The 17,470-nt window shown below is 39.0% G+C and overlaps 1 protein-coding gene and 1 pseudogene across 3 annotated transcripts; both read left to right on the top strand.

Annotated features, from left to right (window-relative positions):
- Positions 1 to 270: 270 nt before the first annotated feature.
- On the top strand, positions 271 to 3,632 carry LOC137010548 (tryptase-like; annotated as a pseudogene).
- A 1,248-nt stretch (positions 3,633 to 4,880) lies between these two features.
- On the top strand, positions 4,881 to 15,936 carry eif4bb (eukaryotic translation initiation factor 4Bb). Of its 3 annotated transcripts, XM_067373576.1 has the most exons (15): positions 4,881 to 4,983; positions 6,838 to 6,978; positions 9,902 to 10,107; positions 10,254 to 10,370; positions 10,456 to 10,510; positions 10,598 to 10,750; positions 11,315 to 11,449; positions 11,897 to 12,022; positions 12,134 to 12,389; positions 12,571 to 12,644; positions 13,678 to 13,921; positions 14,019 to 14,047; positions 14,138 to 14,285; positions 15,262 to 15,334; positions 15,537 to 15,936. In XM_067373576.1, exons 1-15 carry the CDS (start codon positions 4,971 to 4,973, stop codon positions 15,612 to 15,614), a joined length of 1,848 nt encoding a protein of 615 aa, XP_067229677.1. In that variant the 5' UTR covers positions 4,881 to 4,970; the 3' UTR covers positions 15,615 to 15,936. The 3 variants fall into 3 exon arrangements, with proteins under 3 accessions (XP_067229677.1, XP_067229679.1, XP_067229678.1); XM_067373578.1 differs by lacking the exon at positions 14,138 to 14,285; XM_067373577.1 differs by lacking the exon at positions 14,138 to 14,285 and having other exon boundaries at positions 14,019 to 14,081; positions 15,537 to 15,933.
- The last annotated feature ends 1,534 nt before the right edge of the window (positions 15,937 to 17,470 follow it).

The raw sequence follows: 17,470 nt of genomic DNA, 5'->3' as shown, positions 1-17,470 counted from the left end.
CTTAAATAAAATGTATTTACCATTTAAGATGTTTAGTGAATTTAAAATGTTTAGTGTTTAGTTCAGTACATGTTTAACAGGTCTGCATTGTGAAAACAGGGCGGGGAGCAGAAAATAATAATAAAAATGGATTAGTGTGACATTAGAGTGATTAAACAAGTGACAAACAGATACTGAAAAAATGGGTATAAAAAAAAGGTTTGTGAGGGGCAAAAAGAACCAAATCCACTATCTCCATCCATTCTTCAAGAGAAGAGACAGTTTGTGAAGATGTGGAGGTTAATGTGTATCAGTTTGGCCCTGCTCTTATCTGTTCAAGGTAACACTTACACTTGATTTTTAAAGGTGCTCTAAGTGATCCTGGGTGGAGTAACTTCCTGTTGACATTTGAAATGTTGTCAAACAAAACAGAGGCTAGCTAGACCCTCCCTCCTCCTCCTCCTCCTCCCCTCCGTGCTTCCTGAAACAGTCATGAACGCACATTTAAAATCATTCTTGTCGGTTATTGGCTGGAGCATGTTTATTATGTTTTGTGGTCCAGGCTGGACCAGTTTGTTTTTATTGCCGTTTCCGGAGCTTGTGGCGACTACAGAGACCGCGTTTTTTTACAGTGTGTTCAGGGGACAGGCAGCTAGCGGATAGTGAGGAGATGTTTGCTGTATGTGACAAAAAATGTTTTGGCGCGTGACATCACTTAGAGCACCTTTAAGGTAGAAAATGTATCAGCACTAAACATTTCTGCCATAGTCCGGTTTCTTGTGGGAAAAAATTATTTAGTTGGAGTATCTCACATGCAGCTGGATGTCCATAAAATAATTTCTCATTAATGTGTACTACTGTCTCTTCCACCGCAGGTTCACTTTCTCAGTTGAATGGTAAGAGCTCATCCATTCTTCAGATAATATTAATCACAGACATATACATGTGAACAATCTCTATTTTACTCTCATAGTTTGTGGACAAGCCCCTCTAAACACCCGTATTGTGGGTGGCGTGGATGCCCCTAATGGGTCATGGCCGTGGCAGGTCAGTCTGCACAGCTCTATACTATGGAGGTCATTTTTGCGGAGGCTCCCTCATCAACAGGGAATGGGTGCTGACGGCAGCTCACTGTTTACCTGGGTAAGATTCACCTAAACACACATGCACTTGTTTTGATTTGTAGAATATATTTTCTTTTCTCACTGTATTCTCTGATTGTATTCAGTGTCCGTGCATCCAGCCTCCGTGTGTACTTGGGAAGGAGGACACAACAAGGAGTCAATGCCAATGAAATGTCATCAAAATTACTGTTCACCCCTCCTACACAGCAACACACATGACAATGACATCGCTCTGCTGCGTCTATCCTCTGCATTTACTTTAATGACTATATTAGACCCGTGTGTCTGGCAGCCCTGAACAGTAGCTTCCCTTCTGGCACTAGCAGCTGGATCACAGGCTGGGGAGATGTTCAGTCTGGAGGTACAAACACATACAAACTCGTCAATTCACATATGCATCTACTTCTAACACCACTAATTAATAATTAATTACATATGTTTGTGTATGTTCAGTGAACCTAGCTGCTCCTGGGACTCTGCAGGAGACTATGGTTCCAGTGGTGGGTAATACTCAGTGTGATACTCTGCTGGGTTCTGGATCTGTTACTAACAACATGATCTGTGCTGGTTTATTGGAGGGAGGTACATGTCTATCTGTGCTTTATTTTTATATATGCATATGATTCCTCTTTTACTTTCAGGCCATGTTGGATGAGAAGTTTGTCCCATAAACAAAAGCTCTCTGTCTTCCTAGGGTGACTCTGGAGGTCCGATGGTCAGCAAGCAATGTTTAGTGTGGGTTCAGTCTGGCATCACCAGCTGGGGTTATGGCTGTGCCGATCCCAACGCACCTGGTGTTTACACGCGAGTTTCACAGTATCAGAGTTGGATCACCACTGTTATTGTCCAGAATCTCCCAGGATTCGTCATCTTCAACCCTACAAGCACATGCCAACCAGTTTCTATGACCTTGCCTGCATCTACTACCTCAACTGCTTCTACTACTTCAACTACATCACCAACTACTTCAACCTAAACAACCACTACTACCCGACCACCCAATCAGTGTAACTTTCTCACACACACTCTACACACCTATATAAGGGTTAGTCCACCCACAAATGAAAATTCTGTCAGCATTTACTAACCTTCATGTCACTCCAAACCTGAATGCATTTATTTATTCTGAAAGAGAGGATATTTTGAAGAACATTAGTAACCAACCAGTTCCAGTTCACAGTGACTTCCGCTGTATTTTTTTTCCTGATACAATGGACGTCAGTGACAACTTAAAATTGTTTGGTTACCAACATTCTTCAAAATATCTTCTTTTATGAAGATAAATGTGAGTAAATGATTTTCATGAATTTTCATTTTTGGGTGGACTACACTTTTAAAGAGGTCATGACATGGATTTTTTTCTATTTTAATATGTTCATTTAGGTTCGTTTATAATATTAAAAAAGTTTTTGAAAGTTGTTTACCAACCTTCATTCTCTGTCTGAAATGATTAGTTTTTAAGGTGTGGCCCCTTAAGGCTTGTCAGTAAACAGCCACTGTTATGACTGTTTAACATCATCATTGCATAAGGAACAGTCAACGCCCACTCGCTATTGCACGTGAGTAAGTGTTTTTAAAACATTACCCATATAAAACCGTAATTTCCAGACAAAGCATTATGAAATAATTTACTTTTGATTTGTGATGCAGCTTCTGTCAGATCCAATACAGCTGGCTGCTGTATCTTTTAAACAAAAGTTTATTTGCAAACTCTCCAGTACACTGTGCCTCATTTACTAAACAAAATTCTCCAAATAAACATATAATCCTCTGACACGATCCGGAACAGTATTAAAATAAACCATCCAGTTGGTTCTAACGCTGGGATCCTTCTAAAGTCTGTACAGAGATGCAAACAAGCTGTTTACACTGGACGTTCTTTCTCTCTTCCATTTGTCCTGTTGTCGACAGAGCATGGAGTATGTCAGAAAGACACATATTTATACTGTATCCAGTATAGACAGTGTTGGTAATTATAATGGGTTCTACTGTATTTGCATTTGATGTGACGCTCTCTTCCAGTGTATGTGTCTGCCATTAAGCGAGTGAATGCCAGTGGGTGGGGCCTATGTTGAGATGATGTATAACTATTTATTGATGTCATATGCAAATACCCTTGTTACATCACAGATCCTGCAATATCTAAACAAGACATTTTTGGAGCTTGATGAAATGTTTTGTTTATAATGAAGAATACGTTTTAAGCTATGAAAGCAGGATGTTTTAATGGTACAATGATTTCTCATGTCATGACCACTTTAACACCACTTCCCAGCATAATGTTTGTTTAAATGTCTTTTTGGTGTAAGTCTCAAACTCTTGTCAAGGGAGATGTGGTGAGAGATTTGACATCCGAAACCGCTGCAACTGCAATCATCTCTGTAGCAGAAACTGCTGCTGGGATTATAGAAAGCGATGCAGTAAGTACAAATGCACAGACAAATACATAAACAATAGTTCTGGAACACAATTCAAACATGATTCAAATTCTTAAAAGTCTTTTTGTTTTGTGTCTCTGCAGGGGAATAGTGGATAACTCTTGGTTGGCACAATCTTCTAAACGGTTCACCTTCACTATATATTTCATGCATCAAGTAAATAATACTCAAAAATTTTCCTTTAAACCAGAACATAATAAATCAGATTTAAATTCATTTCTTCAAAAATTGTGTGTGTGTGTGTGTGTCAGAAACATACCTAAATAGTTCATTTACAAGTTTCATAATTCATTTTATGGAACATACAAAGTATACAAATTAATAATTTATAAACGGATTATATAATATCAGCATAACTTCATATTCTAATTACAGCCTAGCTTGGAATCTGTATTATATAAATGACTAAATAAATGCTTTGCATCATCTGGCTTTTGTAATGACTTTTGCTGTTATATATCACACCAACAGGAGGTGAAAGAAAGGTGTTTATATATCATGGTACAAACCACATGCTTGTGTATCGCTAGAACAAGGAAGTGCAGTAATAAAGTGATAAAATCATTGCTCAATACTCATCTAAAAAGGTGATAAAACATTAAAAATAATATAATCAGACTGTTATATTTCTATTAATTTTGTTCAAAGTTGCAAGTTACAGTACCATCTGAGAGAGCCACATTGAGTTCCCACACAGAGAAATGCTAACCCATATTTTCTCTCCACAAATGTTAAGGAGTCATCCAGGCCTCTCAAAGATAAATCCACTTTACACTGTAAAAGATCTGGGGTAGAGATGCAGAGGCATGCAAATAGATTCTTAGCAGAACAGTCCTGTTCCTCTAACTCCAACAGCAGAGAACTGTGCTAGCAATGCCAAAGTCATAGGTTTGATTCTGAGGGAATGCATGAATGGTATACTTTTCAGTAGAACAGCCTTCTAGTAGCAACCTCAGAGGAGCCAACAAAAGCCCATTTCCAACAAACAATACAAGGGGCCCAGAAAATCTCGTGACCACTGAATATCAGGGTGTGTAAATGGCCTACCTACTCCCCTTCTCTTATATAGTTCATATTACAGAACAAGCACATAAACTTTAAAGTAAAATGCTTTTAAAAAAAAAAAAAAAAAAAAACATAATGAATTAAATAAGTTAAATAAGCCTATATCAAATTTTATATATTTATGCCATTTTATATCTCTAGGATTTCTGTTCAGTTTAATTATGCTGTCCAGATATGATTATTACCAGCTTTCACATCCTCATAAAGTGCAACTTCTAAAACATGTTCTCGTGTGGTTGTGAGTGAGGGTGTGATGCCCATAGACGTGTTTATTATAATGTCTATGGTGATGCCTGCCTGCCTGCCCCCGTGACAAATCCCTGACGCCTTCATCCGGGGCTCTTTCACCAGAACACTCTCCAACATGGCGGCGTCAGGTAAGAATAATGCGCACTCGTGCTCTGCCTACATTTGTAGGCTTCTTTACGAAACAGCTGTAAACAAGTTTAAATGATACTCTTGGGTTCAAGCGTAATGGTTATGCCATTCACTGTGTGTGATTTTCAAACCCGGCTCAGCTAAATCTGTTGGTAAAATACACTGAAAACATGGATTAGTTGTATTGGGAAAGCCTTATGCTCAAATGAATTAGCCAGTGTGCTAGCGGCCAAATCATGTGCCTCGTCTGTGTCGTTGTCGTTATGAGTTTTAGGACGGGACAAAATTTCGCAAACGGATGTTCGGGTAATTTAATGTACGTGGTAGTTTATAAGGTTAGTGCGTGGAAAGTGAAAATATTATGGTAAATGATAGTGCATAAAGTTCTGGATGGTGCTAATAACCCGTGTTTGCTGCGCATGCGCAGTATGTTCCAGAGGAGGGACCTGAGGGGTCACCACGTGCACGGAGCCGTGGACGTTCTCCGCACTTTTTATTAGAAGAACCATTGTAACGTTAGTGGTGGGGATTTCATCTCAGCGATTCGTTTTTTGTGTTCACTGTCACGGATTCATTCAGTGCAGTTACATCGTTTCTCTTGTAGTTGGCGAGTGTCTTATTTCTGTCGAGTCATTTAATAATTTGCTAATTCTTTAAATAAATTAAAATCATCGAAGAATTCACGACCAAAACATCTCTTCTTACCTTATATTAATTGATGTCAAGATTTTGTCTAAGCCATTTTAGACTGTAAGTTAACAAAACATGCTTGGAACGTGAATTTGTTCACAAAATATGATTCTTGAATGCTATTTCCAAGTCTTGTTATGTTGCATCTGAATGAACGACATATTTCAAATCAGTAGTAGCATCTGAAACCAATGGTATCATAAATTGTGCTGTTTTTTCCTGGCTGGTTCAGTTAACACACGCACTTCATAGAGAAATAAACAGATGATGCTTATGTGAACAAGATCATTGGCTCTTTTAACTGTAAGGCGGGACTAGAGCTATCATATTGCAGCATGTTTGACATTACCATTCATTTTAATATGAATGAACCATCACCTCTCATACAACATCCCTAGTGAGGCTCACTGAGTGTGTCTTATCTCACCTTTTCAGTTGTACGTTGCATAGTCAACGTGTCTTTTGCACAAGTGTGATATTGCCCAACGAGTGGAGTGAAGCCTATTAGCATCTGTTCTAGGTTTAATGCAGTTTAATGAAGGGTGTTGTAGAGGAACTGCCCTGCCAGTGTGGTAACATTTCACTTTTAAGGCAAGCAGAGAAAGTGAAAAAACAAAATGTCTTTTCAGTAAGCCTATCCATTTTTTGCATAATCATACTTTGTCTGTTATCTCTGTCACCATGTGGCCAAGCTATGATGGGAACATCAAAATATTTTTGTGACTTCTTGTGTTTTCTAAATGCATGTTATTGGCCTTATTGTGAACAGTTCATCCATGCATGTCTCCTTTTTTGACCTTGTAATTCTTAGATCAAAATTATGAAAATTTGATTAATTTTCTGAAAAGAATGACAGATTTCTCTCTGGTGACATATGCCATACTTCTCCAATTATTTAGTCTGCTTAATCACTGCCCCTTTCTTACAATCGACGTCAAGCTTCATCTAAGCCTTCATCCAATCAGCCGTCGTTGAATTGAACCAAGTCCATGCCCTGCTTTTTTCCCCCTTTTCAATAATCTTTCCCTCAGATGAACGGCATAATTTGGAAGAAAAGATCTGTCGCTACTTTAATTTCATTGTGACTTTAACATGCATAAATGTGTCAAATAATGAAATGGCTCAGTTTGGCATTCTCTTTGCATCTGTTATTCTTTCTTTAGCTAAGAAGAATAAGAAGAAGGGGAAGACCCTGACCCTGACTGATTTCCTTGCGAATGATAGCAGTGGCAGTGCACCCCCCAGTTACCCCAGCACAAAGACCACCAGCTGGGCAGATGAGACTGATGACTTGGATGGAGATGGTGAGTAAAGCCTGGAATGCATTACAGGACTTTTAAAATCTGAACTGACTCATTGCTAGGAGACGCATGACAAATGAAAACAATGTGTTTAAAATTGGCTCAAAATATCAAACATGTTTGATATCCTCAGACTGAGAAAACATTCCAGGTTTGCTGTACTTGTTTGTAGGGCTGCACAATTTGGCCAAAATTGATTATCAATATAATTATATGATAATAAAAATAATTTCAAATATAGCTGCAAGCAACAATTAAGGGGCCAAGTACAAAGAAGTCATGCCAGCATGGCTGGGAGCATCAGACCAAGTGCAACAATGAGCAATTAAAGACATATTAAGGCAGGAATACACCAAGTCGACGCCAACAAACTAGTGGCGGACTGTGGGAGTTGGCTCAAGTTGGCAGCGTCTGGGTCCAAAGTTGCCCTGACACGCCAAACCAACGCTCGACGGCCAAGTAGCACGTCCTTTCCGTACCAGCAGGTGGCAGTAGCTGAACAGCCAATCAGAATGATCAGATGGCCCAACGGACCGACGAGCTCTGACGCCGATTCAACATGTCGAATTGGCCGAAAAAAAGCCGAAGAGGACCAACTTCAGCCGACGGTGCGGAACACGCTGAGAAAACTTAGTCGGCCGATGAACAAAAACTGCCCGACAGCCGACCGTCGGCTTGGTGTGTCCCTACCGTTAAGATGATTTTTGGCAAAATGACTGATTGATTTAATAGTTTATCTCTTTCGGCCAATAGTTGGTGCTGTGGCCAGAGTAAGATGACAATGACACATGCAAAGTTTGGTGTCAAAATGCCAAAGTATTGCAGAGATAGAGCCTCACAGTCATTTTGGTATCATGCCATTAACTTTGCTTCGTCTATTAACACGAAATCCATAACTTTTTGCCGGCATGGTCTGAAAATGATACAATTCGATTTTGGTGAAAATCTGAGCAAAGGTCAAGGATAGGGCTCATCAACTGGTGGCCCGCGGGCCAAATCCGGCTCGTCAATCATATTAATCTGGCCTGCGGCACCCCAATCTCCCCCCTCCTCTTTTCTTGGCGGTGTGGCTACATTTGGTTGGATATTGTGTCCGCAGTGGTGCATGCAGCTGTACAGCTATATACACACTGTTTGTACCATGCACGCTCCTCCGACTGGCCTGAGAAACGTTTTCACGTGTGTCCCGTATTTCTGTCGACTGGACCAGCGATATCAGTCATTCGTGAATTAATCATTCTTTTGTCTCAATTCTTTTCTGTTAATTGGCCAAGCACGCTTGCATAACGATCTGAAAAGATTTGGATTCATTCGGACCGCTCTGTCACTGAATCATCTGAGCTGATTTCTCGGTCAGTAACGACAAATACAGAACAAATAGCTCTGTTTTCAGGCTTTTCACTAGTTTACTTTGAACTTTGCAGCATGGCCCAGTGGATAACTGAACGAAAGCTTAAAGGAGCTACGTTTATTCCCGGTCACTATTATCAAACAGCGTTGCGACATCTAGTGAGAAGTGTTTCCATTCGATACACACTTCTCGCTTACAAACTACAAATCACTCGATGATTAGACTAGTTTTAAATTGGATGAAACAGCCTCAACATTCCCAACAAGACTGAGGAAAATGGGAGAAATGTGCCATGAATGGAGATAAGACTTTTAAATCCCAAAATCACCACACTAACACAAACTTTTACCATGAATAAGCTGTAGTAAATTACCATGGTTTGTGGAAATGTGGAATATTTATTTTGAAAACTGTTATAGCCATTTATATTGCAATATATTTATTAGGTGGGTAGGGGAATGTATAATTCATTTCTTTGTGAAGGTGTGTATAGTTTATACATGTGTTTTTTTTGTTTTTTTTTATAGACCTAGCCTATATATTATATTATATTATATTATATTATATCATTTGACAGTGGTAGTGAGTAGCCATGTATGGTTTTACCTGTGGTTACCAAGTCTCACTCTGATGATATTTTCATTTAAGCCTAATAATTAAAATAATTTTTACCTCCCACCTGAGACTCCCCCACTTCCGGCCCTCCTCAACTTTTTGATTTCATAATCTGGCCCTTGAATTAAACTACTTGAACTACAAACTTTGTTTTTTTTTGTTTTTTTTTTAAGAAAGTCCAAATGGTGGCCATTTCCCAAAGAAATTTAAGAAGACCAGTTTCATTAGAATAGGCAAAATTAATCATTAGCTATTAGCACTTTTTGACATTTCATTATAATTCTTGACCACAAGGTGGCGCCGCCTTGAATCTTTTCTGGAAAGTTCGCTTTGGCAAGCGGTTTCAAACTTCCAAAACGAACTCCAAACGTATCTCGTTTCTGCCTGATTTTGTTCTAAATGACATCACATCAGTTCATTCTTTGATTACATTTAAAGTATATTGGGGCCTTGAACCGTTTAGAAGTTATAATCAAAAATGTAAATTTTTCATACCTCCTGACCACTAGGTGACACTGCGCCAAAACTGTGCATGTTTGGTGTCCTAACACACACCAAGTTTGGTCTGAATACGCTAAAGCATTGCGGAGATATAGCCTCATGTCCATTTTTGCCATGCTCTTCATTGAATTTGTTCGCTTGTTATGTAAGATTGTGAAAATTGGAGCAACAGAGTTTGAAAGTAGGTTTTTTTGAAAAATTCAAAATGGCGGAATAATTTCCATGATGGAAATGACGTCATAGGGTTCAATTGAATTGTCTTGAGCTGAGGAATCGGAGGGAAATTTGTGTGAAGGAGCATTTACTGTGAACCAAGCCACTCTGAGACGCTGCAAACACGCAGCATATATATATATATATATATATATATATAATCAAATCTCAGCAAATCACCAAAGCCTTTTGGGAACTCAATTAAAATCTTTCTGTGGGATCAAATCCCATTCTCCTTCTCTTTAGTCTCAACTTCCTGGCATACTGTGGAGGATTCATATCGAGCTCCTCCAATTGATCGCTCCATCCTGCCTACTGCGCCTCGTGCAGCACGGGAGCCAAACATTGACCGCTCTCGGCTGCCACGCGGCCCGCCCTACACTGCCTTCCTCGGTAACCTTCCCTACGATGTCAGTGAGGAATCCATCAAAGAATTCTTCAGGGGACTTGCGGTCAGTGGGAACATTGCATGCATGTTTAAAAATGGGATGTCTAGATAAAACGCTTATATTTTGAGTCTTGCTTGCAGGAAATATCACTCTCAGCTGCTTGACAAGTGCAGGTTGTGTGTAACTGTATCTTTTGTGTATATTTTCAGATCAGTGCGGTGCGTTTGCCACGGGAGCCTAATAACCCAGAAAGACTGAAAGGTTTTGGTTATGCTGAATTTGATGATGTTGAATCAATCTTGCGTGCTCTCAGTCTAAATGAGGAGGTAGGTCAACAATAAGATACTGACCTTAGTGCAGTACTTAGACCTTAGTACTGTTTTGAATTAATGTTGCATTAAATCTGTGTAGAATCTTGGAAACAGGAGGATCCGTGTGGATATTGCAGATCAGTCCAATGACAAAGGTGAACTGATGATTTACAAACTCCTTCACATTATCTTTATCTCTGTGAAAGTGTTTTTCTTGATTAAATGTAACATATTTCCTCCAGAGAGGGATGGTGGATCCATGTCAGGGCGAGACCGGGATAGAGATCGTGGTCGTGGGATGGATGGTGGCCCTGATAAGACTGATTCTGATTGGAGGGCACGGCCAAGTGGAGAGCAAGATGATGGACCACGCAAAGACGACGGATATGGAGACAGTCAGTTAAACAAATGCTAATTGTATATCGTGCTTAAACAGAATACTTTGCATATATTATATTTCAGAATGTCTACTATTAACTGAAATTAAAGTATTTATAACATTAAAAGTAGAGCTGCATGATTACTCAAAATAAAATGCTTTTGGATATAGCTTAATGCGACTATCAAATCACAGATATTTAATTATGTACATGTATGTAAAAACATGTCAAATATGTAATGTGTATGTAATTTAAAAAAAAAAGTCTATTGTCTACAAAAATGAAGCTTTGAAGGCTCCCTGTGGTTTCTACCAAAATAAAAGCTCAATGGTTTAAATTTAGAAAATAAAGAAATTAAGACAACATAAATATTGGTATTCTATTTGTACTGTAAAAAATATTTTATTTATTTATTTTTCTTAAATATTTTTTACAGGGAAATATTACAATAGTAATATTTCTTATTTTGTTAATTTTTGGTATATTCAAGGTTAAATATAGATCAGTTTAAACCAGGTTTGACTGTTAACATACAGTTGTTTGTACTACTTTTTGTAATGCCTTGTTTTCTTTTTGCAGGGTCACGTGATCGCTATGAGTCGGACCGTTTCAGAGATGCTCCCAGGCGTGATGATCGTTTTGACAGCGGTCGAGATCGCTTTAGTGGTAGAGATCGCTACGATGACCGAGGTAGCAGAGACTACGATCGTGGAGGTTGGAGTTTCTTTCAGTGGACTTTCTTATATGATACTCAAAAATGGTAGTGCAAGTTAAAGGAATGGTAAAAAATGAAAATTTACTCACCTTCAAGTAGTTCCAAACCTGTATGAATTTCTTTCTTCTGCTGAACACAAAAGAAGATATTTTGAAGAATGTCAGTAACCAAACAGTTGATGGGGTCCCATTGGCCCCTATTATGGAAGTCAATGGGGTCCATCAACTGTTTGGTTACCTATATTCATCAAAATATATTCTTTTGTGTTCCGCAGAAGAAATAAGTTCATACAGGTTTGGAACAATTTAATAGTGAGTAAATGATGATAGAATTTAAATTTTTGAGTGAACTATCCCTTTAATTTCTCTTTGAGTTCTTGAATGTTTGGTGTGTACATTTATTGCAGTTTCTTTGTAAGTAATGATATGGTCATATGATTGTCTTAGGTTATGACTCGCGTGGTGGAGGTCGACGAGGATTCAGCAGTGGCTTCAGACGAGACTATGAAGGAGATCGCTACGGAGATCGAGAAGAGCGTTCAGACAGGAGGGATGATGGAAGAGAAGAGAGGGGTACATAATGAGACCATGCTAATGGAGAAATTACACATGTCGGCTTTAAAGATACAAATTTTATATCAGAAACATTGTCCTATTCTAATCGTATGAGATTTTCCATTCTAGCCCCTCCACAGAGGCCCAAGTTAAACCTGAAGCCACGGAGCATCCCAAAAGAGGAGGAACAGAGTGGAAGCTTGTCCCCCCAGAGCAGCACGACAAATTCCAGCAGGACTTCCTCTATATTTGGGGCAGCCAAACCTGTGGACACGGCTGCCAAGGAAAGAGAGGTGGAGGAGAGGCTGAAGAAAGAACAAGAACGACTCCAGAAACAGATGGAGGAGGACAAGAACAGGGCCTCTGAGAGACGGCCACGAGACCGGTGAGAAGGGGGAAATAGGGGGAAAAACCACACTCTTGTCTACTTGGAAAGGTGGTTAGTGGTGTGCAAATCTTGAGGGGATGAAATGGAATACATCTGAAGTCTCTAAAAAAGTAACATTTAAATAGTGATGAATGAGTTATTAGAAAATTTTAGATGTTGAATTTCTCTTTTTCTTCAGAGACCCAAGTTGGAGAAGTGAAGAACCATACAAAGAGAGGCAACGCACAGGAAGTGGATCCTCACAACCTAAAGGTAATACATTTGTGTTCTTAGCAGAGACCTTATCAAAGCATAATTGGAAATTTTTTCTTGAAGTACTATAATTGCTAAAACTGCTAATATATATATATATTATAATATAGCCAGAAGTATTGGGACACCCTTCCAAATCATTGAATTCAGGTTTTCGACTCACTTCCATGGCCACAGGTGTATAAAATCAAGCACCTAGGCATGCAGACTGGTTCTGCAAACATTTGTGAAAGAATGGGTCACTCTCAGGAGCCCAGTGAATTCAAGCATGGTACCGTGATAGGTTGCCATCTGTGCAATAAGTCCATTTGTGAAATTTCCTCACTACTAAATATTCCACGGTCAACTGTTTGTGGTATCATAACAAAGTTGAAGCAATTGGGAACAACAGCAACTTTGCCATGAAGTGGTAGGCCACGTAAAATCACAGAGCAGGGTCAGCGCATGCTGAGGCACACAGTGCGCAGAAGTCGCCAACTTTCTGCAGAGTCAATAGCTACAGACCTCCAAACTTCGTGTGGCCTTCAGATTAGCTCAAGAACAGTGCATAGAGAGCTTCATGGAATGGGTTTCCATGGCCGAGCAGCTGCATCCAAGCCTTACATCACCAAGTGCAATGCAAAGCGTCGGATGCAGTGGTGTAGAGCATGCCGGCACTGGACTCTAGAGCAGTGGAGACATGTTCTCTGGAGTGAAGAATCACACTTCTCTGTCTGGCAATCCGATGGACGAGTCTGGGTTTGGTGGTGCGCTTCTAGAAGAATGGTCAAAAATTCCCCTAAACACACTCCTAAACCTTGTGGAAAGCCTTCCCAGAAAAGTTGAAGCTATAATAGTTGCAAAGGGTGGGCCAACTCAATATTAAACCCTACAGATTAAGAATGGGATGTCATTAAAGTTCATGTGCACGTAAAGGCAGGCATCCCAAAACTCAAGTAATACTAAAATAACACTGGTTTGAAGATGTCAATAATAACAGGAAATTTCAGGAAAAATCCAGTAGTTAAGAGATTTCTGTATCTGTGATGTTCAGGATCTAGGTCTCAAGATGGTGAACATTCAGAGAATGAAGTCTTCAGTGGCCAGGAGGATGAGCCGATCTCTCCTGCATGTCAATCACCCTCTTCCAATCAGGGAGGGCTCCCACTGAAAGTAATGCCAGCCCCTCCCCCTAAAGAAAATGCCTGGGCCAAACGCAGCACAGGGGGAAGTGCCAGCGAGAAGGAAGGACCACCCTCAGCTGCTCCTAGCATCAGAAGTGCTCCCAAGCCTAACAGGTGTGATTTATAGTTATGGAAATATAAAATGCATAATGATGAAGATCAAGTAACAGTCATGTGCTTTTTGTCTCTCTCTATGTCATTGTTTCTCTAGGTCACCAGAGGAGACTGTGTTGGACAAGGGTAAAAGTCTCCACGATAACATTTCAGCAGATGGGCAAGAACCTTTGAATATATACAGTTTTCTCACTTGTCTGTTGTTCTGTTTGCTAGATGAAAACCGGGTTGATGGGGTTCGAAGGGATAAAGTTATGCCTCAGGGAAGAGGAGGAGGAGGAGGAGGAATTGGGAGAGGAGGAGGGGGGCGGGGACGAGGGGTTGACTGCCCAAACAAAGACAAACGGAGAGAACCTGCAGACAGGTGAGGCAGTCTTCATTAAAGGAATAGTTCACCCAAAAATGAAAATTATCCCATTATCTCCTGGGAAGAGCCAGGATATTATTTAAAATAACTCTGATTTTATTCAGCTAAAAGAAGAAAGTCATATACACCTAGGATGGCTTATGGGTGAGTAAATCATGGGATAATTTTCATTTTTGGGGTAACTATTCCTTTAATGTGAGTTTGTCACGCACTGTATAAATTCAAATGACTGCATAGAAGGGCTCTACGATTAATCGAAATTGAGTTTCAAATATTGGCTTCTAATGAATCAGCGATGCTCTTTCGCTCCTTAAAAGCCCAAAACGTAATGTGTAAATCAGTAAAATCACGTGAGTTTCGCAAAATGGGATGTGCTTGATATTAAAATGAGTTATTAAAAGTGCAAAAGAGAATTCGGCCCTGTTCCTCAAGCAGCTTTCTGTGCACGAACTCCAAGGCAGAGCGGAACATGGACAAGCAAAGTGATCTTTGAGCTTCGTCTGCACACTTAAATGGTCAGATACATGCAAAAATGTCAAAATGCTGGGCTTGACGAGTATTCGATTTGAGACTGTAAGAAAAAAGGTTATTTGCTGAAAAACTGGTGTGTGTTGATGCATCTTTCTATTTGTTCATCACAAACAGCAACAAATCTATATTAATGTAATTTTTTTAATTTTAATTTTCATTGTTAGGAGATGTCATCCCATTTTATAATGAACAGATTTTATTTAGGCTTTCTGTTAGGGGGAAATATAATAATAATTAATAGATTAATCATGCCTTTTGAAAAATTTTTTTTGAGGTCAACAGCCCCAGTCCTTATTCATTCTTTGTATAGTAAAGAGCAGCTTAGTGTCTTTTTGTGTGTGTTGCATGAAGGAAAAAATGGATTTGTAACAAGTTTAAGATGACTAAATTTTAGCTTTTGAGTGAACTATTCTTAAACTCTTTCATGTATTTTAATTGACAGGAAGGAGGTCAGACGGGACAAAGACCCCAGAATAGCCTCAGAACCAAAGAAATATGAAGAGAGTGCACCTCCTGTGAGTACCTCACCTGGTCCTGACCCCTCAATGAGTTTTTTCTTGAAGCATTATCAATGTAGGCTACATTGCAAGAACAATTAGACCCCAAAGATATATGATTATAGAAACTACAAATCAGTGGTGGTGTTCAGTCCAATCTCGTGTAGAGCTTTGGGAATAACTTGTTTATCACATATAAAATTTCTTTTTGTCCCTACAGCAATTTAGCTCAGCGAGTAAGTATGCTGCCCTACTAATGGATGGAGACCAGGGAGAAGATGAAGGTGGAGAGGAATGAACAGTTAGGAAGGATCGACTAACTACAGAAACACAGAATGGAAGAAAGAGCAACGGAATGATCAAATAAGGGATGAATTAGAATTCCTTCATGATGAGGGAGTGGCGTAGCTTAAGGGGATGATGGCTAAGGTACCCACAATGCTGTTCTGTGTCACGTTTATGGAAATGTATACAAGTATTCCCAAAACTGGTCCATTTTAATTAAAAAATAAAATAAAACAAATCAGTGCAGTAAGTAGATAAATGCATTCATGTAGACATTTAAAAATCATTGTTAACTTGAAAGTCATTGTTATAAATAAAAAAAAAGTATGTAAAATACTATAAATTGCCTCTGAATACTTTCTTTGATTTAATTCAGTCAGCATTTGCATATTTTTCATAAATCTGATTTAATTGTTCACACATTGTTCTGTATTTGTGTTGTAATGCCATAAACAATTGTTTTTTTTGTTTTTTGTTTTTGAAAAGGACATATGCATCTAATCTTCCACTGAAGAGTTCATGGTTAGCAAAAACACCCTCAGAACTGAGGCGTAGGCAGCAGGATAGGCTTTCCACTCAAATCCTTTTAATGCCTCAGACTGAAACTCAAGGTTTCTGCTATCTTTTGTTCATTAGTTCATCTCAAACCTGCATAGCATTATTTTCTCAAAAGGCAAGGTTAATGAACTCTCTCAAAGTGCTCTCAAACCAATGTAATGAGGCTGTGCAGATCCTCCCAGTCTCTTGGTGATTGAGTATTGAAATAAGCTGTCCAAGACTTAATGCTTTTCCTTCCTGAGCCACTATATTATTTTTTAACTGATCATAAAGGTCTGACTGCATGAAAATCCACAGTTGGACTGCAGTGCTTGCATGTGTGGCATAAGAAAACTAGTTTGGTTACGTTTTTGAGCCACTTACTCTTAAGATTCAAAAGATTTTTAGCTATGAGTGTTTCTCAAGGTGTCTTTCACCTGCTTTATTGGATGGGTTTTATGGCCCATTCTAGGGTGGGGTCTTTGTTGCAATGCTTGTTGCATTCTTTGTGTGGTCATATTGTGCTGTTGTCCATGTTTTCCCAGCTGCCCTAACTGAACCTCTCTTGCCTGTAACCTGATTTAAGGGCTGTTTTAGCTTCACGCAGCTACTGCGATTTTCTTTTTATTGGCAGAGAAAAAGAGTTGTCTGGTCTGGCATTTTTTTCATAATATCCTTCAGATGGACTCTGTTGCAATCTCTTCTATGAGTGCGTTGTCAATGTGTCCACACATGGAAATAGCTCAACTCTCTGGTCCTGTTATAAATTAGTTAATAAGTGCAATGTGTTTGTCATTGTGATGTTTTCTGCCATTGTTTTTTGTTTTTGTTTTTTAGAGTTGAACATAATATTCACTTAGTTTCAAGCTTTTTTTTCTGTTTTTTTTTTTTTAATGAAATATAATTTATCCTACTGTTTCCAGTACATTTATGGAAATTATCAGATAAAGATTAATTATAACTCATTCACAACTATAACTATATTTGCATTCCAACGACATCTTCTTTTTCATTATCCTATAGTTGTGATGTGGACCCACCTATTTTTATAGATTTCGAGCGATTATTAAAACTGTACGGTTACAGCTATAGTTTTTGGTGTGAACGGGCCTTAATTTACTGTTTTTAGTGATATAAACCATGCAGTTATGCTAATTATTCAGCTAATAATTTATTAGGACTCATTCACACCAAAAATTGATTGCTATTTCAGTGCCCACACCGATGTACGATAACTGCCGCTTTAAATGAGCGCGCTCTTTAAACTCAAGTGGATTCTGATTGGCTGTCAATGTTTTAATAATTCAAAATCTTTTAAAACAAATAATCCTC

This window comes from Chanodichthys erythropterus, chromosome 21 (genome assembly GCF_024489055.1).
Source record: "Chanodichthys erythropterus isolate Z2021 chromosome 21, ASM2448905v1, whole genome shotgun sequence".
Lineage (NCBI taxonomy): Eukaryota > Metazoa > Chordata > Actinopteri > Cypriniformes > Xenocyprididae > Chanodichthys > Chanodichthys erythropterus.
This window is presented reverse-complemented; position numbering and strand designations above follow the sequence as displayed.